At 40.2% G+C, this 23432-nt stretch overlaps 1 protein-coding gene across 2 annotated transcripts in view; it reads left to right on the forward strand.

Moving 5' to 3' along the window:
- Window positions 1-23432, forward strand: part of FSTL4 (follistatin like 4) — a 573664-nt gene that overhangs the window by 483006 nt on the left and 67226 nt on the right. For both annotated transcript variants that reach the window (XM_072990161.2, XM_072990162.2), the window contains exon 7: window positions 1445-1611. In XM_072990161.2, coding sequence (XP_072846262.2) covers window positions 1445-1611 — 167 coding nt within the window. The remainder of the gene's footprint in view (window positions 1-1444; window positions 1612-23432) is intronic.

Here is a 23432-nt window from a genome sequence, read left to right on the forward strand (position 1 = left end):
TAATGGGGAAATAAGTGCATTTATTGATATGGATGTGCACAATGAAAACATATGGCTTTGTTTCATTTTAGGTTCTTTCCAGGGGATTGGGACCTACATGCACCAGTCCTGTCATTAAAGCTGAAAGGGACCACCTCTTTTGGGTTCTCCCATTTTTCCCCCCTATTTGTTTTACTGGTGATAGTAGTGAAAACAAAACAAACAAGCAAACCCAAACCCCAGGAGCAGGGCCAAGGTAACAAAAAGTCTACTATTAACACCTGCAGTGCAAGCTGCAAAGCATATGGCCAAAACATTGTGGGTGGATGGCAGTTTTACTGGCTGCAAAGCCTGAGGCACTAGAGGATCGAGATTATATATACACACATACTGTACTCCTTTCTCCTTCCACTCATGCCACTTAGTAGCTTGCCGTATTGATAGCCATCACACACACATTGTATTCATTGCCCTCCTGCTTGTCTCGTGGCTCTTCCTTTGCCTTTTATGCCATTCAAAAAGAAAATGAAGATAGAACCAGGTACAGGTGTGTGGAATAGGAGGAAGGAGTTTGGTGCTGCACTTTTGCCCAGTTCTCTTCCTCTTCCTCCTCCTCCTCACAAGAGAGATGGAGGAGACTGAAAAATCTTTAGACAAACTTAAAGTTGGTAAACTTAAAGGCATGAGTCATGACTACCCAGTGGTCCACCACCAGCCCAGGAATTTTTGCTTGACTACTGTACTGCTTAGACAGGACTATTTATGATACTTTTAAAAAAAAAAGGAAAAGGGGAGGGGAAAGGGCTGGAAAAGTGAGATAAAGATGAAGGGAACGTTCTTACCATTTCTGCATGCTGCGTGCACCTTCTGGGTCTGAGAGTTCTTGCAGTAAGTTTCCACCCCACAAAAACTTCAGCTGGAGCACACAGATGTCCCAAGGGTATTTTGGAGAAACTGTGGCTTTTATTCAAGCCTACTAGTGGGGCAAGATGGGGAACAGAAATATTATATAGTTTAATCTGCAGTCTCTTCAGTATGAACTGAATGCCTGCAGGTTGTAAATGAGAATAGATGCTGGGTAGCTCAGCAGTTTAGGTATTTGGCTGCAGAGACAGAGGCGGGGAGTTCTGTTCCACCAGTATGCCTTCCTGGCAAGAGCCGGCCTTGATGATCCATAGAGTCCCTACCAGCTCTACAATTCTAATACTGTATTATTATATAAAATTTTTTTATATTACTGCTTTTTTCCTAACTATCGAGAGTCATCTCTGACAACCATGGAACACTGTACAAAGATCGTACTGCAATACGTATTTATTGAGTTGTGTCCGCTTTCCAGTTGTTCTAACACTGACTTATTTGCAGTTCTTATCTTAGCTGTTACTGAAACCTGCTCAATCAGTTTTTGAAAAGGCCAGATTCATTTAATGGATGATGATGATTCTTTGTATTATTATTTTCACAGAGGTGGTCCAGCTCACACTCTCTGAAGAAGAAAAGGTCAGCATCACCACAGTAACAGTTGGACTAAGCACTGTTTTGACTTGTGCTGTCCATGGACCGCTGAGGCCTCCAATCATCTGGAAACGAAATGGAATCATGCTGAACTTTCTAGATCTGGAAGATATCAATGTAAGTCGCCAACCATAAAAATAATCCTATTTTCAGGAACTTAAAATGAGATCACAGCACAGAAATAATGAAAATAAAAAAACCAATTAGGTCAAGAACATTATTTATGGAAAACATGGTGTCTCCTTGTGACTACAGTTAGATTTTATGTTTGCGTGTATACTGTCTCTCTCAACAGGAAGGTGAGGAATACAATGTAAGGCATGTTTTTTATATTTTCATCATTACTGACTTATTAAAAATGGCAGTTATTACAGTTTAACTGTTTCAAATTCATACTGGGAGAATGTATCTCATTTTTAGTTATTCGTATTTTATGGTTTGGAGAAGAAGATAAAATGAAAAACCATCCAGAACTTTCCTTAGGCCGATCATAGATATACTTAGTACATGTGTGGTTTCCACTTTCAAAGCATCCCTACTTCATCATTCCTTACCTGGGATTTCTAAAAACATTTATTTTAGTGGATTTTATGAGAGATTGAGATGTATTTACCTTGGCCAACAATGGCCCCTGAACCCAAGGCAGGATCATCACTGAGGGTGAAAGTAACCAAACCACGGAACCTTCTCTTCTGTCTCATCTTGCCATGACCTAAATTATTGGAGCAAGACACATTGTTACATAACGTAAGAGCCTGCCCATTCCTAAATTAACACTGTGAGTATTGGTGACACATTTGGAACACTCGCCAGTTGGAAAGTCTAGTGACCTCCATGTTAATGCTTTTAAATCTTTGCGCTACAGATGGATAAAGGCATTATTAGACCATCTGAAAATTGAATGCTGTACTTTATGTCTCTTAGAATTTTTAAAAATCCACATTATTCAATTATCTATTTAAAGATACGGGGGGGGGGCAGTATGCTTCTTAATGTACTGTACTTGAAGTTAGTTAATTAAATTACTTTGTTCCCACCCTTTTACCATGCCTCAAGCACCAACTCAATTGCATTTCTACTTTTCACAATAAGGTTAGCAATTTAGTTAATTGGAAGTGCAACAGGAGATTAAGTGTACCTTTTAACTTCCAAGGAAATCCGCCCTCCTTCTGGCACAGTCAAGATCACATGCGAGTTTAGAGAATTTTCAGCCACTGAAAAAAGAAAAATCCATGTATTGTATTTCAGTGGAGCTATTGCTCTTTAAAACAGTGATCTACAAAATGATACCAAAATAAGAACTAAAATGTAGCAGAAAAGCTTATATTGCTGAGGCTGCAGCTTCTTGTCCTTATACTGGATGAAGGGACGCAAGTGATTCAAATCAAAATAGAAAGTGATAATGATGGATAACAAAAGGGCAACTAATCCCAAATATATACAGGAATTTAAACTAGGAGACAAATGCTCTCTTGTTTTTTATGCCCCCTTTTCTTCTTTTCTCCCCCTTTGTGCATGCTTTGATTGGCAACTAAAATTAATTATTTTTCCTGACTCATTTAATGAGAAACTTTTATAAGCAACACAGTAATTTTTCTTATCTGCTGAGACCTTAACAGTTTCATCACAGGGCTCTTACAAAGGGCCATCTGAATGGCACATGTAATTAAATCTATTTTTCCTGTCCCAAACATTCAAGGTTTCCTGAATGGACAAAATCATGTGTAATAGTAATAAGCACTTTTGCTGCATAGGAATGTTTTGTAGAAAATGAGTTTATGGGTGTTTTTTTTCAAAATGCCAGAACTATGTTAACTCGTTCTTGAACTGGTGGTACCACACAAGAGGCTGTCAGAGAAGAAGGCACACTTTGTTTTGAATTCAGTAGCTAGCATTTACTTCCATGATTTCCAAATAGCACACAGTTCCCTGCTAGATTTCAGCTGATGGGACAACTTGTAGTATTGTAGGGAGTAGGGATGTAAATCCTGATTCGTATTGGCCTGATGTGCAAGGATAAGAGATTGCTAAATAGTTCTCCTCCTCCTGGAAAAGGTTCAACTGCTTTGTAGTCATCTTAACAAGAAAAGAGAATGAGATAAGAAAAAATGTGAGCACAAATTGAGCAAAACTACAGAGCATGATAAGTCCAAATTTTAGTCCATATAATGTAAGTTGCATAAAACAGTGCAACTGTTCATTTCTTTTAAGGGCTTAGAACAATCAGTGGGGTTGCTTGCATCTGTTAAATAACCACTCTGTCTGTGTGCACATGTGTGCATGCTTGCTTACTTACTTTGCTTCTCAAGGAGAAAATATGCTACTTTTGAGCAAAGCATGCATGACAAGAAAGCATAGCTGTCCTTGCCTTGCTGTTACTTGGGACACAAAATTGCATGGAATTCAATAATTCTGCTTTAAAATATGTCTCCAAATCAAAATTGCCTAGGTCTATAAGAGGAAAACATTTAGCAAGTGTGCTTTACACCCCCTGCTAAAGATAAACGTTGTTCCAACCGTTGACATTTCACTCAGTCTTTCCTCTTCATCAGTTTCCTTTGTGTTTGTTTATAGGTCTATTTTGTTACAGTTCAATGCTGGTCTGTACTGTTTTAAGAAATCAGCATCCAATTTATATTTAAACCCATTTATTTAAAATATTTTCGTGGAATATTTATGCTCTGCCTTCCTCTTCCAGAGGACTCAAGGCAGCTTGCAGTGTTAAAACAAACAGTATTAAAATGTAAAAATAAATAAATAAAAATTGGTGCAGCAGTTAAATATAATTAAACTGATGATACTAAAACTAATAGGTAAAAACAGTTCACTGTTGTTAAAAAAACAAAGAAAGATACAGTGGCCCCATTATATAAATAAAATAAATAAATAAATAACAAATAATAAATAAATAAATAAATAACCCTCCTCAGCAACCAGTCACTAAGAGAAAGCCTGTCTGAAGATAAATATCTTCACCTGGTTGAGACAGCCAATATGGGCCAGCATGACCTCCCATGGGAGGAGTCCCAGCATCTGGGATGAGCAGCAGAAAAGTATGATTGGACCATGAGAAAGGCCTGCCCTGATGATTTTAAAATCCTAACAGACTAATATAGCGAGTTGCAATCTTTACGATGGTGTGGAGCAGGTTGTTTAGGGTTTTATAGGTCAAAACCTATGAGAGCTGGACCATAAAGAAGGCTGACCACCAAAGAATTGATGCTTTTGAACTGTGGTGCTGGAGGAGACTCTTGAGAGTCCCCTGGACTCCAAGGAGAACAAACCTATCCATTTTGAAGGAAATCAACCCTGGAAGGACAGATCCTGAAGCTGAGGCTCCAACACTTTGGCCATCTCATGAGAAGAGAAGGCTTCCTGGAAAAGACACTGATGTTGGGAAAGTGTAAAGCCAGGAGGAGAAGGGGATGACTCATGTTTGAGACCCTGGTTGTGGTGTCCTTTAGGGTTCTCGAAGGGACCAACATAAATTTGACCCAACTCCAGGAGGCAGTGGAAGACAGGAGGGCCTGGCGTGCTCTGGTCCATGGGGTCACAAAGAGTCGGACACAACTTAACGACTAAACAACAGAAGTCAAAACTAGCACTTTGAATTGTTCATGGAGACAGTCTGGCAGCCAGTGGAGCTGCTGTAACAGGATAATTATTTTTTTAATATATATTTTATTTATATCCCGCCTTTCTAGTCAATTAAGACCACTCTAGGTGGCTATTTGTGGGATCCCTATAGCTAGCACCAGTTAAAAAATCAGTGGCATTTTGTACCCGCAGAAGTTTTGGAACACTTTCCAAAGACACAGAGTACATTGCAATAATTCATATGGCATATAACTAAGTAACTTTCACTGTGGTCATATCAGGCATCTCAAAGAATGGGCACAGCTGACACACTAGTTTTAACTGTGCTAATGCACACTTGGTCACCACTGTAACCCAGGCATCCAGACTCAGAGATGAATCCAGGAGCACTCCCAAACTGCACAGTTGTGTTTTCAGAGGGACTATAATTCCATTCAGCACAGACTGCAACCCTGTGAAACTCCTCTGTCTTGTCCGGATTAAGTGTCAGTTTATTCACCCTCATCCAGTCCATTACTGACACCAGACACTGATCTAAAACTGGCTTTCTTAGATTTAGATGGAAAGGAGAGATAGAGTTGTGTGACAACCTGAAAACTCCAGATAACCTCTGGTTTTAAAAAATATGGGGGACAAAAGAGAACCCTAAAGGACACCACAACCAGGGTCTCAAACAAGAGTCCCCCCCATAAACCATCTTCTAGGTTCTCCCTTCTGGGAAGTACCAGAGAGAGGCAACCTAGAAGGATACCATGGTTGTTGGTACTGAAGCCATGGAGAATTCCAGCAGAACCAACAGCAACACTCTCTCCCTGTTCAGTTCCTGGTGTAGGTCATCAGTCAAGGCAATTAAAGCAGTCTCCATCTCATAACTAGGCTGAAACACATTCTCTTAAGTTTGTATTTATATATATTTAAATATAAAAATTTACAATATATTATCATATTATATATATAATATATATTCACAAGATAACTCATTTCTACTTACTTTATCCTAATAAATGCATTTTTTGCATGATTCTTGAAAACATTCAGAAAATGAAATCTGGAAGATAATTGCATTGCAATTAGGAAAGTAAATCCTCGTTCTCACATGCAAGAATGAGAAACTTCAGCAGTAAAACCACAAACAGCAAATGTAGGTCAAATATGATAGATTAAAATAAATTCAGTGTAAAATATTTCAGTATAAAACATCAGCTTTAGCCACCAAAGTGCAAGGAATTAATCTAAGAGAGAGAGGATGTAACCACATGTCCTTCTAAACTCCCTCAATAAACGTAATTGCTTGTTTTAGATATCTCTTTATGCTGATATTTGGTTTAACCTGCTTGATCATATTGCCTCCTTGATCCTTATTGCCTACTTCTGTGAAGATTTGTCTCAATGACCTGCACAGAAATCTTCAATGTGGCTGCTGTGTCAGCATGTTCTTCCTTCATGTATTGGGTTCACGGGCTTGATAGTCTTTTGTTACTCTGGAATTCTGCCAGACATCCTTTGTACCTCATCAGCAGAGGCCCTCTGGTTTTCCCCTTGTAAAACAAGCTACATTTGCTGCAATCAATCTTGTATATAACTCTTTTCAACATACACTTCTTCCTCCCTTCAATGTAGAGGGAACACCCTGCATGTTGTTATCGCATAGGCAAGGTTTTACTGGTTGTTTCTTAGTGCTGGTGGTAAGGAATTGGACAGAAAACCACTGACCTTGATTTTATGGTGGTCTAAGATTTTTTAGGTTTTCCATCTAAGCCTGTTAGTTATGAAAGGAAATCTTTAAGATATCCAGACTTTTGTCATAACACATAACCTGAACAGCTGGAAAAGGTATTTCATAGCCATTAGTTCCCACCAGTTTTATTGCTGTTGTCATTATCTCCTCCTGATATTTCTCTTCTGCCATTCTCCCAGGTTTATAGAACATTGTATTGTCAGTCTGCTTCTTGATTATCATGGAGGATTCAGACCTACTTACTATTCAACAGCATATTCATTTTCATTGATTTCCTATAATGTTTGGTTTCCAGCCTCCCATTACAAATTAGCCTTATTCAGTAATGATAGAGCCCCAGGAAGCTCACTCTAGCCCTGCTTCCTTCATCATCACTTCACTAATGGAAACACAACTGCCTGAAGAGCAGGAGGCTGGTCTACCCAGGTAACTTCTTTACATATGAGAACCCCTGTTGGTGTAGAGGATTTGTCTGGCATAGACATGGAAAATAGTGTATCTTATTCAATAGCTTCGTATTTTTAGTTGAGCCAGGACATAATTGACCAATGGACTTAACACAATTGCAGTTAACGAACTCACCCCGTAGCCTGGGAACAAGGAAATACAAATTTTACTCCCCATTTTGTGAGAGGGTGAGAAATTTTCTATCAGTATCAATCAGTGTTTGCAAGAACAATTTTTGTGCAAATTATATGATCATGGAGAATTACAATAGCTGCCACCTTGCTTCATGGACTTCTAAAAAAATGGAAGCATCAAATGGTTGTTTGAAACAGTTTCATCGATCAGCCAGACCTGATGTATGCACACATTCTGCTTCACAATGAGAAAAGATACAAGTTTTTCACGGAGATGTTTAGCACGGACTGCGAAACCTCTGTGAAAAATGAGTGCTGCTTGTCATCCCTGTGCTGGAGGTGTTACATCTCGCACTGGCCAGCCCTTTCTCTGCAGGCTGTCCTAGCATATGAAGATGGCCCAAGTCAATGAGAATAGGTGATTGTGTGAGATTATATGCATCTCTAATTTTGTTCCATACATTACCTTGGGACAAACACGGGGCCCTCCTGCTGATCCCAAATTGGTACTGTTGCTGCCTGTGTATCTACTAGTCCTGTGTATCTGCCTGCCACTGCTAGTCCTTCTGTCAGTCCACTTCTGGTTCACTCAGATGTCCATATTGTTCCCCTTTTATTCACCGGGCAACAGAAACATTGTCATGGGTGGGGTGGGGGTGGCGAATCACTGTTTTGTGGAAGATTATGCTGGGATTTTTAGTACCGTATGTGTGTGCCCTTGAGCTACCATTTTCTGTTTAGGGTGCATGCCAGCATTTTCTCTCAATTCCTGTTCATGTGGATGAGGAAACTGCACAGTCATTCAAATAAAATTGGGTGGGTGGGGGAATGAATATGGTGGTACATATTGCTATATATATTATAGCTAGTGCTGTGTCCCCAAGACTAGGTTACAATATTCCTTTTACAGGCCATTGAGCGCGAACACATGCTAGATCACTAGTTCCAAAACACAGCTTCATTGCATGTCATTTCCCCCCTTCTCACTGACATTGGGAATTAAAATGAGACTTATTTGATGACTACCATTCATACTTCTTGAAAAACAGCCCTGACAATTGCTTTGTGTTTGGGTGAGAAGTAGTTAACTGGTTAAAAAACAAGTCAGCTTCTGGGATTTTCCCTTGTGTAGGGATCACTTTGTAAATGGTAGTGAGCAGAAGAGGGCATCCTGTAGACCATCTTGACTGCTGCCATTGGTGTTGTCGATCTCCAGGCTGCCCTTTGCTCTGTAATACTTAGCATCCTTTTTCCTAGCAGCACAATGTTGCTCAGCAGTCTAAGGCCATTTCCTGGCACTCTGAATCGTGGCTAAAGAAGCAAAATACCCCACATTCATAAACTGGAGGTCTTTTTAAGAATTGAATATGACTGAAGGACATCTGCAAGGAAGCAATTGACTCAAAGAATTTAATGAGGGGGCGGAAATGTTTTTGAAACTCGTTTGTAGCTTATCTTCCCACAACTCTGATGAAAAATCAATAGTTTCTTCTCTCTGCCATGCTCCCAGAAGTTAACAAACTGCAGCATACTATTTGTTTATTACTGTCACTTGTGTGTACCAGTCTTTGGGACAAATGCAGCAGGACTGAAGCAGTTTGTAAATTACTCACGTCCAAAGGCTGACATTGTGAAGACCAAGGGAGGGGAAAAAAAGCAATGATTCCAAGTGCCCGTTTGGAAGAGCAGACAGTGCTGAGCTTGAGCCAACAGTCTCAGCTGGGAGCCAAACTGATGTTGGTTAATTCCCTTCCCATCTCTCCTCCGCTAACTTACTAACTTAAAACTTGTAAGTCAGGATCGAAAGGCAACACAAGTGCCAAATCTTGCTTCAGAATGGTGTTTCTGGCTCCAGGATTTTGTTTCACATAAGCACCTAGATGATTCTCATAGCAAACATGTAAAATGTCAAGAGCAGTGACTCATTGGGTCTCACTGCTAGTTATGTCCCCCTCATTGTTAGAGAGAAGTACTTACCTCTCTTTCTTTTTACATATTCACTGCAAGGAATGCTGGTGTCGCAGCCGCTGCCGTGACTGCTGTATAAAGTGGCAGCTTCATACACCAAGGTTATAAAGGATTTTATTTGTGTGTGACATATGCCGTTTAAGATATTAACAATTGAAATTAACACTCCAGGTAGGCTTCCTTGACTAGGCCGAGACTCTGAGGGATGTTAAGTGCACACATTTCAAAGGTTAAATTATTAACAAATGTTAGAACAAAGTTATAGCACAGTGTTTTTCAAACAGTGCTCCGGGGAATCCTGGAATGCCTTTGAAGCTTGTCTTTAGTTTTTCAGTAGAAATAGCAGTAATAGCTGACAAGCCTCCCTGAAAGACAGCTTACCCATCTCTAGTGATCATCCATTGCCATGCACAGCTGCTGAGGTACATTAGGTGTGTTATGGCGAGGACACACTATTTGTTCCGCCACAGTAGCTGCAAAACCCAAGAGGCCCAGTGAGTGCCCTCCTACGCATTGACTTTCCATCCTTGAAAACAACCTTAGACTCTGCTGGCAATCCCTGCGATTCCTTGATGGATGAGCCTATGTGGAAACAGATCCCCAGAGGCTGAACATTTTTAAATAACAATAACAAAGACAGTGAGTGTACCTGAAGCTGTATCACAACTGTATCTGCAACTGCAGCAGTAGAAGTAGAAGTTGTCTTCTGGAAAACAACTAGACAGCTACCACCTTCCCCCCAAGATCCCACTATGATGCTGCTGTGCATTTTAATATCAGCAGCAACCTGGGACGAAAGAATGGCTCATTGAAAAAGCCAAGATGGCGGAGATCAATGGTGGTCACTGACTTGTGGTTAACTGGAGGAGTACATTAAGTATGTAACAAACACAAATGACTCACTGACAGAAAAAATGGTGTCACAACAGATCAAGATAGGGAGTTGAAAAAAACTGTCAAGCATAGCAAGATTTTTCATCTCTGCCCAATAACAAAAAGTTGAGCGTTTTCTTCACCATTAGCAGCATTATTATTTTTTTAAAAAAAGAAAAAAACCTGAGGGATTTTGCACAGATCACATTTTGTGCAAAAAAGCTCATTACAAAAAAACCCAGAACTTATATTCTGTTATATTCTGTTACATTTGTGGAAAATATGTGATTTTCTGTAAAATATAAAGTTGTGTAAACATTTGTTGCAGATTTTTCACACAGACACAGACAGAAATTCTGAAATGTGAAACATACACAAAAACATTTGTACTCTTATTCCATGGAGTTTTTAAAAAATTGAACATTTTAATGCTCACCTCTGAGAATGTAATAGCTGGATATTTGCTTCTCTAGACACAGAGGGAGATAAACACTTCAGATGAGATTTTTAAAGAGATTGCTCTCATGACTGCCATGAACTCCTATATGCATTGCACAATCACTGCAGTTCTCCACTCGCCCAGAAGTATGAGACCAGGAGCAAACAATCCATCCTCCTAAAATCTTGTGATATAGGAAGACAATTATTCACAGGAAGAAAGCAATGAAGAAAAGTACCTTTGTGTGGTTGCTGATACAGTACTGAAGGTGCTTCATTCTTCTTGCATAGCTCACTAACCATGATCCCTTCGTGGTATTTTTCAATACAGTAACTTTACAAATGACTCCAACAGGGCCGTGAAGGGGATGCTCATAAAATTTGCACGTCACCAAACATGGAGGATGAGTAAAACATCAGAAGACAGGATAAGGATTCAAAGGGACCTTCACATATTAAGGAACAGGGCTAATATAAACAAAATTACAGTGGTGTCTTGACTTACGAACTTAATCCGTATTGGAATGGCGTTCATAAGTCAAAATGTTCGTAAGTCAAAGCACCATTTCCCATAGGCATGCATTGATAACCCATTAATCCATTCTGGCTGAAGAAAAAATACCCCCCCCCAAATAAAAATAAAAAATAAAAATCTGCAAGCCCTTGGGGCTTCAAAACACAAAAATAACCTCACCGGCCCAATCCTACCCTGCAAAAGCCACCCAAAACAGTAAAAAGCAGCACACTTTCCTCCCCGTGAAGCCTCCTCTCAAGCCTCCTGGCCATGGTCAGCTGCCTGGGCTCCACCACCACCGAAGCCACCATCGGCGAGGAGCTGTCCGGGAGCTCACCCGGCCTTCCCTGCAGCTGCCTGGCACCCCCCCCCCGCCACCAAAGCCACTGTCGGCGGGGAGCCCTCTGGGAGCTCACCTGGTCTTCCACCACTGCCTGGCCTGGGCTCCACCACCGCTGCCTGGCCAGGATGGGCTGAAGAAAAAAGTACTCCCCCAAATAAAAATATGCAATCCCATGGGGCTGGAAAACAACAAAACAAAACACAAAAATAACCCCAAAAATAAACCCCACCAGCCCAATCCCACCATACAAAAGCTACCCAAAGTAGTAAAAAGCAGCACACTTACCTCCCCATGAAGCCTCCTCTCAAGACTCCCGGCGATGGTCAGCCACCCGGGCCGGGATCTGTCCAGGAGTCCAGCCAGGAGCCAGAGCCCGGCTGGGATGGGTCCTCGCCTCCCAGCCAGACCACCACCGCATCCCTTTCTCTAACCGTTGGGGCGAAAGAGCTACAAAGAAACAGCCTCTTCACCACCAACGGTTAGTTTTTTTAATTTCCCACCCCTTTCCCCTGCCTTTTTTTGTTCGTAGTTCAAAGCTCCAGCCGCAAGTCAAAGCAAAATTTTGCGGCCAGAGCTGTTCGTAAGTCAGTTTGTTCATAGGTCAGGACATTCGTAAGTCAAGGCACCACTGTAGTTTCAACCTACAGAAATGTGAAAGTGCTGCACTTGAGCAGGAAAAATCAGATGTGCATATATAGGATGGATGAAAGCTGGCTTGGAAGCAGTGTACGTGAAACAGATCTAGAGATCTTAGTAGATCAAAAGCAAACAGCCAACAATACAACATAGCCACACAAAAAAGTAAATGTGATACCAAGGCATATCAACAGAAAAGCAGTGTTCAGATCAAGGGAAATAAAAATACCGCTCTATTTTGCTTTGGTCAGACCTTACAAAATCCAGTTCTGGGCACTACATTTTAAGAAGAACATCAACAGGCTAGAAAATGTCTAGAGGAGAGTAACCAAAATGCTAAGAGGTCTGAAAACCAAGCCCAGTGAGGAAAGGCTGAGTGAACATGTTCATACTTCAGAATAGAAGCCTGAAAGGTAATATAGCCATCTTCAAGTACTCTATTTGGAGAGCTTTCACATGAAAGATGGGACAGATTTGTTATTTGCAGCTGAAAAGGATAGGAATCTAGAATAGATTCAAGTTACATGAAGGGAGACTTTGACAAAGCATTTGGATGGCCTTCCTAACAGTGAGAGCTATTTGAGAGAGGTATTGACTGCTATTGGAAGGACAGATCCTGAAACTGAGGCTCCAATACTTTGGCCATCTCATGAAAAGAGAAGACTCCCTAAAAAAGACCCTGATGTTGGGGAAATGTGAAGGCAAGAGGAGAAGTTACAACACAGGATGAGATGGTTGGACAGTGTCATCAAAGCGACCAACATGAATTTGACCAAACTCCAGGAGACAATGGAAGACAGGAGGGCCTAGCGTGCTCTGGTCCATGGGGTCACGAAGAGTCGGACACAACTTAATGACTAAGCAACAACAAATTGACTGCCACCAAGTGTGGTGGACTCTTCTTCACTGGAGACTTTAAAGCAGAGGTTGGATTATCTTGGGAATGCTTTCAGGTGATGATTTCCAGCAAGGGGCTGGGCTTTATGACCCTTCCAGCTCTACCATTCTATGATGCTATGATCATTTGCTCATGGATTTGTATTTTCTCATATTATAATATTTTCATTATATGTCAGCAATTTGAACTGAGACAAATCATGTAAGTCACATAAATACTTAATCATTTCCACCTACAAAGTTGGAATAAAGGTGTGATTGGAGTTCATTCTGTTGCACGAAATCAAATGCATCATTTGAGTCTTGTCAAATGCGTGTTAGCTAAATGAAACCAGGTCAGGATGTGTGTGAGAGAAAAAAATATGCACACTGATCTTTGACATATAACAACATTCACTAAAGAATGAAAGGCTAAATGCCAATACATCTTTGAAATGCTAATACATCTTTGAAATGCCAATACATCTTTGGATGGAATTAAAGTGTCTAAAAAGATTAATTTTCCCTGTTATCCTTTTGTTGTATAAAGGATATGAATATATCAATAGGTGCCAATATGTGCAGAGGCTCTTTAGGGAATTGAAGTGAGTGTAGTTGGACTGGACTTGGAAGGCAAAAACGTTGTGGCACCTTAAAAACTACCTGCTGTATTTTAATGTGAGCTTTTTTCCAGCACAGATTAGCACAGCTGCCTCTTCTACAGCAACAACTATAGAAGGTATTTCTTGGTTGATTTTAGTCAATCACCTGTGAACCTATTGTAAGAATAAAGAAACAGGGACATTGGTATCCATATGGAGAAAGTAATTTTCAACGTGATAAACACTACAGGTTTACATAAAACAATTCTGATTACTTACATTTCCAGAATAAAATCAACTACCTGTTAATTATGCCAGTACTATAATTTTGTAGCAGAACCGTTATTTGCGAAGTAAAATAGGCATTATCTTAACCACACTGCATTTATGCAGTGCATAAATGTGCATTTATGACAATATTCATACCAAGAAAAAAAAACTGATCTGTCTCTTGTTGGGGATTCTTTTAGACATAGAATTTCCAGCTCAAGGGCCTTTTAATATGTTAGAAATATCCCTTCGATCAAAGCAGCTACTGGGGAAAACTACTCAGGTCTTCTGTTGTCCACCCAACGTTCAACAAAGGATAATGGATTATGCCAGCTGTTATGATAGAGTCCAACATTGTTTATATAGAAATGAGATTAATCTACACACTTCGAATTGTTGATATGTTGAACTACTTAGATCTGTTTCATATATAACTAGATATTCTAGACCATATTTAAAAATATTAGAATAATTTGCTGTTCTTAGCTTTTAATACTGTGTTTCTAATAATGTTGGCCACCCTGGGTCCTTTTTAAAGGAGAAAGGCAGGATACAAATATTTTAAATAAATAAATTGTTGAGTTGCCTTGAGGACCCTGTTTGAACCCAAAGGTGGCTTGTAAACAAACAGTCCTCTCCTGAAAAACCAATTTTTTCCCTTGATGAGCTCAACTATCAAACTTCTACCTTTGCAGTTTCATAGAAGAAGAAGAAGAGAAATATTGATCTTCTGTGAGATCCAGATTTGGATAACTGACTCTCCCAGGAGTACTACAAGAATTTACAGAAGTTCCATTCTATGATTTGTCACAGCTAACATCTCAGTGAAGTGTTAACACCAGAATACAACCCAATAATCACTAAAAAGCTGTTTGCAAACTCATCTGGGTACCAAATTATAAGTGTCTTCATTGTTGCAATAGTTCCAACGCATGTTAATTCTATACAGGTTCCTTTTATTTGTGTCATTACTGGGTTCCATATGAAAAACATAAAGCCCAATAATATTACAAACATGTAACTTTTGAGAAGTCACAGGCATGGTGCAAAATTATCCCTCCAGCTAAGAAAAAAGCTATAGGAAATAATACTTAAATGCTTAAAAAGTGAACTTAAATTGTACTTGAATACGAAGCATAGGAGTGTTGAAAAACATACCATCTTCATTAAGACTACAGACTCTTTCAAGAATAAAAATGAACAATAAGTGCTTATAGCCTAATAAGGCAAATAATAAATCTTTATAATATTTCATATAAAAGTAAAAAGCAGTATAACTTTAAAAGCTTGGAGTATCTGAGTACTTATAATAAGAAGATACCAAATGAAAGGCATTATCTAGCTAAGTGTATACTTGACATACAGTGGACCCTTGACTCGCGGAATTAATCCATATTGGAACTGTGGCCACAGGTTGAAAATTCCATTGGTCGGAGGCGGGGCTTTGTTGCGGTGCTGCCAGCAACTCCAGAGAGGAGCTCTCTGGAAAAAACTGGAACCCTCCGGCCCGGGATCCCCCTTTTGAAATGGGGATCAAAGGAGAGTCTAGAAGAAGTCTCTCTGAAGCAGATGGTGAGCAGCAGAAGGAGAAGAAAGGGAGGCAGACCCGGACTTTTTTCTTCTGAAGAAATCACCGTGCACGGACTGGAGCAGGCGCCATTTTTTGGCACTGAGCCGCGAGGAACCCTTTACCGGGGGAGAGGAGAGCAATCAATATAAACTAATAATATATAACAAGTAAGTAAGCCGAAGCCTCTGATTTATGAAACAGCCTCATTAAGCTGAAATAAGAATGAAAATATTTGGCTGAAAGAATAAATGCAGCGGCGGGTTTATCTTATCAGTCTGACTCAAAAGCGAAACTAAGCTTCTCCAAGTGAACTGTTAAAACGCCAGGCTGATTCTAAAGCCGAGAGTCTGAGATGGAAAAATAAATCTTATGTTCCTGGAAAAGAATCCCAGACAGCAACACCGTCTGACTGGATTTAAGAGACTTCGGTGGATGCAGTGTGGCTGGGATACGTTACTCTTTGCCTTCTCTGGACTTTGGGAACTATAAATAATAGAATTTGGTGGTTTTCGGGAGAAGGAGCTGACGTGGCCGACTGGACTAAGGAGCATTAAGGGGTTAATGAAGATCACAAGACGAGCTCCAAGGACAATCTACTGGACAGTTTGAGACTTTACGATTGTTGTTTTGTTTGCCGGATTGCAGACCACGTGTGTCTAATAACAGAAGCTTGCTGAACCCAGGAGAAGAAGAAATAACTGTGTCACGGTTCTATTTGATATTGTATTTGCTGGGCTAAAAGTTGATTTTTATATTACAATATTTGGATAAAGATTGGAGGGAGATCTAAGGGGAGGATTATGATGAGGGGTTTGAATTGTTGATAAAATTGTGGAAACTGTGGAAGGATTTCTAGGGGGTGATTATTGTGGTATTTATGCAAACCCCAAAGCCTGAGATGGACCCCAAAAATTCAAAAGAACAAATGGAGACTTGGTCTGTTCAATCCCAAAGTTCTGGAATAGTGGTGCAAGAAATAGAAAAGGAATGGCAGATTAATATACAAAGGCTAATATTATCAGGGTTCCAGCAAGTGAATGCAGGTCTTACCAAAATAGAAGATTTGATGAAAGGGACGAAAGAGGGGACAGTAGATGCCAAACAAAACTTAAATGAAGTTGTACAAACTTTAGAATCGTCTGTATTAGATATGACACTAGGTAATATGAATGCAGTAGAGAGTTATCCAGTGACCCATGCAGCTTCCAAAATTAAAAAGCATTATGACAAAAATCTTAAGGAGGCAGAGATACTGAAACCAGACAATCTTATGGTGAAAATATGGGAAGTGAAAAAAATGGATATTCTGTCAGATGGGCTGAAAGACTGTTCAATTCAAAAAGAAAATGAACGATGGGATGTATTGTATAAATGGCAGCAGCTACCAGACAATGTTGGAATAACATAGAATAAAATTAAAATTAAATGATAAGATAAAAGCAGGAGGGTAATCAAACTGTGAAAAAGCAAAAAGTTGATATATATTAGTAATATGAATTGATTGGATGATGTTATACTTTATGCTCTCCTATCCCCCAAAACCATTTTCCCTTCTCTATCCCTTTTTTCTTTTTGTACCCTTTATCCCTGTTCCTAAATATATATATATATATATATATATATATATATATATATATATATATATATATATATATATATATATATATATATATATATATATATATATATATATATATATATATATATATATATATATATATATATATATATATATATATATATATATATATATATTTAAAAAAAAGGGTAGCCCCACGTTAAAAAAAAAAAAAAAATTCCATTGGTCGAGGATCCATTTCCCATAGGAATACATTGAAAACCATTTAATCCGTTTCAGCCAAAGAAAAAAAATCCCAGGCTTCCAAAGCTGCACCCACTGCCCTCTGTTTTCTCTCCCCACTGTCCTCTGCCTCCCATCCCAGGCTTCCAAAGCTGCAAGCCGAAAGCCGCTCTGCGCCCGCTGTCAGCTTTCAGGGCTAAGAAAGGTGCACCCACTGGCCTCTTGTCTCCTATCCCCGGTGCCCTCTGCCTCCTGCCCACAGGAAGCAGAGGGCACCAGGGACAGGAGACAAGAGGGCAGTGGGGGCTGCTTTGAATTTCCTGCCCTTTCCCCCTGCATTTTGTAGGTCGAAGCTCCGGCCGCAAATCGAACTAAAATTTTGCGGCCGGAGCTTTTCGTACCTCGAAATTTTCGTAAGTAGGGACCTTCATAAGTCAAGGGTCCACTGTACAGAAAAAAAGTTTTCTCTAAAAGAGGAAAACTCACCCAGCCTTCCCAGCCAAAGTCTAAGGAGGAAACTTCATAATCTGATGCAGCGTAGTCTCTTTGCTGCTTTCAGTCCGTATGCTAGGCATGAGTCTCATTCTCCGTCTCACTCCAGGAGAACAAAGCTTATGTCCTTTTTACTCCCTTCTGTGTTCTTTGAGATGGTCTTTAAACATTATAGAAATCTGTTTATATACATTTTGATGCTACACTTAGCCAAAAACATTATATGTGAGACTTTAGCTTTCCCATGGGTAAGCAATGCCCTAATGTAGCAGTCTGCTATCTAAGCTGGGGTAGTGATTAGCTAGGTTAGCTGAGCTCTATATTAGCCCCCCATTAACCTAACACAATTTCCACATCTAGTTTATGTTATTTCTTTGCTAATTAACTTCATATATAAATGTAACTCAAGCACCAAAATAAATGCACTCCATTTTTAAAATCTGTTCACATAGCGTAAACATTACATTGTTGTTGTTTTCATTGAGAAAACTGGCACGAAATGGATGAGCTACCATATTTTTCTATGTATAAGACACTACTTTTTCCTAAAATCATTACACTAAAAATAGAGGGGCGTCTTGTACATGGAAGTAAGCTGAGAACACAAGAGAGAACAAAATGGCCCGTATCTTGCCTCTATAAACAGGCTTCCTTCCATCAACAGACTTAGCTTCCTCTAATCAGGAGGCTTAGCTGCCTCCTATCATGAGCCTTATGGAACTGACATCAGCTGATGCTCAACAAACCAATTAGAACACACCTCGTTGGAGGTGGAGCCTTTAGGCTTTGATTCAACAGGGATTCCTAGTGTCTGAGTGTTCTGAGTCCAGAGGCTGAATACTCAAAGCTAAGTTTTCTTAATTTTTGGGTTAGAAAAGTGGGAGGGCATCTTATAAATGGAAAAATATGGTACTTCCGCCTTCTTGTCTTATGTGTTATTTTGTATACCAATAACAAATTGCTGTAAGGTATGCAATTTGCCCTAGCTATAGTTTTTTTTTAAAAAAACTTTCACTTTTCAGTGCACCTCTCTGTGGCACCTTTTAAAAGGACTTTTTAATTTTAGTGCAACACCGTGGCACCCCATAAAATCAATTTTTTGAACTCTAACACTTCATTCACGTATGCACTTCTCTATCTTCCCTTACTGTTGTCACCTTCTAAGTCAATGACAAGGGTTGATGCAGATGACTAACATATGACCTGAGCTTGCTTCTGTCTACACTCAGGGTAGCACATGTTACCAATTGTTTGGTTACCTAGTATCAAAACCTGACATGCTGTATATAGTATTTTCAACTGTCACTCTGTCCTGACAAATGAACTCTGAATAACTGAAAAAATGCATACAATTACTCTTCTGTCTCTGTATAAAGTCTGTGAGATGTATAATTGGGAGAAATATTCAGGTATTTCCCGAAGCCCACATTTTTACAGAAAGTAACATTGTGTAACTGGACTTTTTCTGGTGTAAGGTTAGTTTGGCGTGAGTTCTCTCTCTCTCCCACCTAGCACAGAGCCTTCCTCAGCCATTGTCTCCATAAATTCCAAACTTCAAGTGCTACTTGAACCCGATTTTATTAGGGTGCCATCCATTCTCCATCCTGACAGTCCTTCAGAGGGCTGAGTTGCCTCAACTAGGCCCCCTGGCAGTTTAGTTTCTGCCTACCTCTGTGTTGCCTTCACTAGGGTTAGGATGTCCAAAGTCTTGATGGCATTGGGGTTTCAAGACAGCCCCAAGCCACCCCACACTTTTTAAGGGATGCTTGTACTGCCAGCTGCTTATTAGTGTCCATACCTTTCCAGCACTCCTGTCTTTGCTGCTGGGACTATTAGACCTCTTCCTCTTGCAATGAAGACACTGGCCTTAATTCGGTAAAGGTGGGAGCCAAGGGCTCCGTCAGATGCTGAGGTCTCCACAGTTTGAACAGGCAGAGTGACAATGCCAGTGGGCTAAACAGGGACACTCCTCTCCTGCACCCTTACCACTTGGCTATGGAGACCTCCACAAGGACCCTGGTCCAAGGGTTCTCTACATACATGTTGTCCACATCCCCTGACACACACAAACTGGGGTTCAGCTCCTCCACAGCCCCACATCTCCTCCTCTTCTGGTTTGGTTGTCTGTCCTACATCTGTCTTTGTGCTCCTCTTCTCTTCCTCTTTCCCCTCCTTTATCCCTGTCAGCGACCCACTAGCCTTGGCTTCTATCTTCTCTCACAGCTGGGCCCTGCTTCTGTCATGTCTCCACCCAGGGCCTGCTGTCCTGCATCTGCACCCACCTGATACCCAGATGTTGCAGCTCTTAATGGGCTCTCCAGGGAGCATGGGGGTAAAGGTAGATGACTGATGAGACATCAGTAGTGACCCACCTACAGTTGGATTTCTGTTTTATCTTAGACATGTCTAATTATTATGGTGGCATGTTTTTTCCTCCTGTGTTAAGACATGTTTGCTGTCCAGTTAAACAGTAATGTTACATTTATACGGTTTGTTCTCCAGGTAAACAGAAAATTTCTTTCAGTTGTCATAGTCTCTAAGGTTTGCAAAGGCTAGCTTTCTGAGACATTTTGCAAAAATGGCTATGACTGACTTTTTGACTCAGATCTTCCAGTTCATAAATTTTCTCCTCTTCTTGTATGTGGGATGTTTCTTATCAAATCAGTTTTGATGGACTAAAAAGCTATAGCGATATCTTTAGCTGAGAGTAACAACAACCTTTTGACAGCTGCTGGTAATTAATGGCCATAGAAACACATGATAATCAAACTGGGGCAGTGACAAAGTGGTTCATGTCAGTATTCAAGCGGATATTTATCAGCTGCTGAAAGCTGATCTGAAGAAAGAGAGGGAAAAAGGGACAGATGTAAAGTAGACCAGTAGATGTATGCTCTATTCAGATGTTTCAACCACAGCCAGTCATAAAATGAAGCAGAACAAGATCCATGAGATGTGGCTCAAGCAGGTGAGTTGCCCCACTGACAGCCCACATCAGTCATAACCACCAGTAGAGAATGAATGACAAATCCACTCCTGTGAAGTTTCTGTAGATGGCACTTCATGGGCCAGGCACATTTTGTACTATAGAATCCATATGCTGATAGATAACTGTGAACACAACTGAAAACTATGGACACACTTCAGGAAGTTCAAATAAAATATATATTCAGTTCCGTAAGACACTGCTTAAACATGCTTTAATGCAATGTATGGAATGCATTCATGCAATGCATACAGTTTGGAACATGCCAAGAACATGTGTACATTTGAAGGAAAATAAGCAAGAAAAAAGGATGAATTTCATTCCTCAAAAAAAATTGGACTTGGGTGCAGACTGGATGTGCAGGGAGAAATTCGCGGATAGGTGAGAAAAATAACTCTTTGCAGACCTTAACTGATGCAGTGACAGTCATGTGAAAAAAAACGTACACCCTCTTTGGTTTTACATATCAGGACATAATAAAAATCATCTGGTCCTTAGCAGGTCTGAAAATTAGGTAAATACAACCTCAGATGAACAAAAATGCATTACATATTACACCATGTAATTATTTATTTAACAAAAATAAAGCCAAAATTGAGAAGCAATATGTGAAAAACTAAGTACACTTTATGATTCAATAGCTTTAGCAGCAATAACTACAAGTAATAGTTTTCTTTGTCAGTCTCTCACATTACTGTGGAGGAATTTTGGCCCACTCTTCTTTACAGCATTGCTTCAGTTCACTGATGTGTGTGGGCATTTGTTTATGCACAGCTCTCAGAAGGACCCATCGCAGCATTCCAGTCGTGTTGAGGTCTGGACTATGACTGGGCCATTACAAAACTTTGATTCTTTTCTTTTTCAGCCATTCTGTTGTAGATTTGCTGGTATGCTTGGGATCGTTGTCCTGTTGCATGGCTCAATTTCAGTCAAGCTTTAGCTGTTGGGCAGATGGCCTCGCATTGGTTTCTAGAATACTCTGGAGTTAATAGTTGATTCATTGACTGCAAGGTGCCCAGGTCCTATGGCTGCAAAACAAGCCCAAATAATCACCCCTTCACCACTATGCTTGACAGTTGGCATGAGGTGTTTGTGCTGATATGCTGTGTTTGGTTTTCACAAAATGTGATATTGCGCATTATGGCCAAACAGCTCCGCTTTGGTCTCATCTATCCAAAGGACATTGTTCCTGAAGTCTTGTGGTTTGTCCAGATGCAACTTTGCAAACCTAAGCCATGCTGCCATGTTCCTTTTAGAGAGAACATATGTGTTTGACACATCCCAATGTATTTTGCATGAATTTTTGTTATGAACGGACAGTTCTGTTCCACCCTGGCTTTTATCCGGAGCGGTAAAGCAGCAAAGCAATAAAGCAAAGCAAATGGGGTTGGCTGATGCTTTGCTTCATGGATCCATAGTAATTTAAATTCTTGGATGGGTGGTTTGCATCTTTCTTGACTAGTGGTCAGTCCCTCTGCATCGTTATGCATGCTTATGGAAACTTGGTCTCATTTTCTTCTCAGATGAAGGCAAGAAGTTTCAAGCAGCTGCCAAATTTCTTGCTGAAGTGGCTTGTGGGGTCAAAATAGCACAAGGATTAACAAGCACAAGGAATTCAGCATATATTCTCTACATTTATAATGTAGGTGAGGGATGTTAAGAATACTCATTAACTTCATCATTTTCACCAGTCTCAGCTCTGTTGGTCACTGGCATGACAAGATGATGAATTTTCAAGCTCCACACAAGACTTCTCATCTTCAGCACAAGAATGAGACGAGGAGTGGGGTTTTTTCCCCCTCCTGTTCAGTCTTTTTTGTAATTTATGCAAAATTCCTCTGAGATAATCTACACAAAGTTAGTGTCATTTCCCTTTAAGAAACAAATAAAGCACCCACACCAAGCAGAGGATTAGCCAATCATTTAAAAAGATGCAAGGAAACCCTCCCAGGTTTTAGAGTTTTAGAAGTTTATGAAACAAAGGAGCAGCTGTCAGACTTTGGTGCAATTCCCACAAAACCATTCAGTCAATAATACCCCTCACAGAAGGAAAGGGAAAATTGCTATTCCTTATCCTTGTCCCTAAAGAGGAGAGGCCCTTGCAATGTAGAAACTTGCATGTTAGCTGGCAGGATAGCTCAACGAGTTAGGTCCCTTCCCGAGGAGCCAGAGGGTTGGGATTCCTCGGGGTGCGTCCCAAGAAAAGAACCATTCTGTGTTGCCTTGGACAAACCGTACTGTCTAATAGTGTCCACAGAAGAAGGGCATGTTAAGCCACTTTTTAATATTTTGTAACTAGAAAACCCTGGGAAAGGTCGCCATTAGTCAGAATTGATAGCACATTATTATTGTTGTTGTTGTTGTTGTTGTTGTTAGACTATCACATTGTTGTGCCAGTAGCATGGGGAACAGAGGCTGTATTCCCCATGACTCTTCTCTGCCCTCCCAAGTGTGGAGCACTGCTGCTGAGGATAGGCAACACGGATACAATGGAAAGGTGGGGTCAACAGATTTACCCCTGCTCCCCACAATGCAATTATAATCTCCGGGAGGCCTACTCCAGATAAGACTTATGTAAAACGCTCATCTCTAATAAGGAATATGTGTCCTGTAAGAACACTTTGGTATAAGTACGGTAAATATATAACCTACTGTA

This window comes from Pogona vitticeps, chromosome 2 (assembly GCF_051106095.1).
Source record: "Pogona vitticeps strain Pit_001003342236 chromosome 2, PviZW2.1, whole genome shotgun sequence".
Classification (NCBI taxonomy): domain Eukaryota; kingdom Metazoa; phylum Chordata; class Lepidosauria; order Squamata; family Agamidae; genus Pogona; species Pogona vitticeps.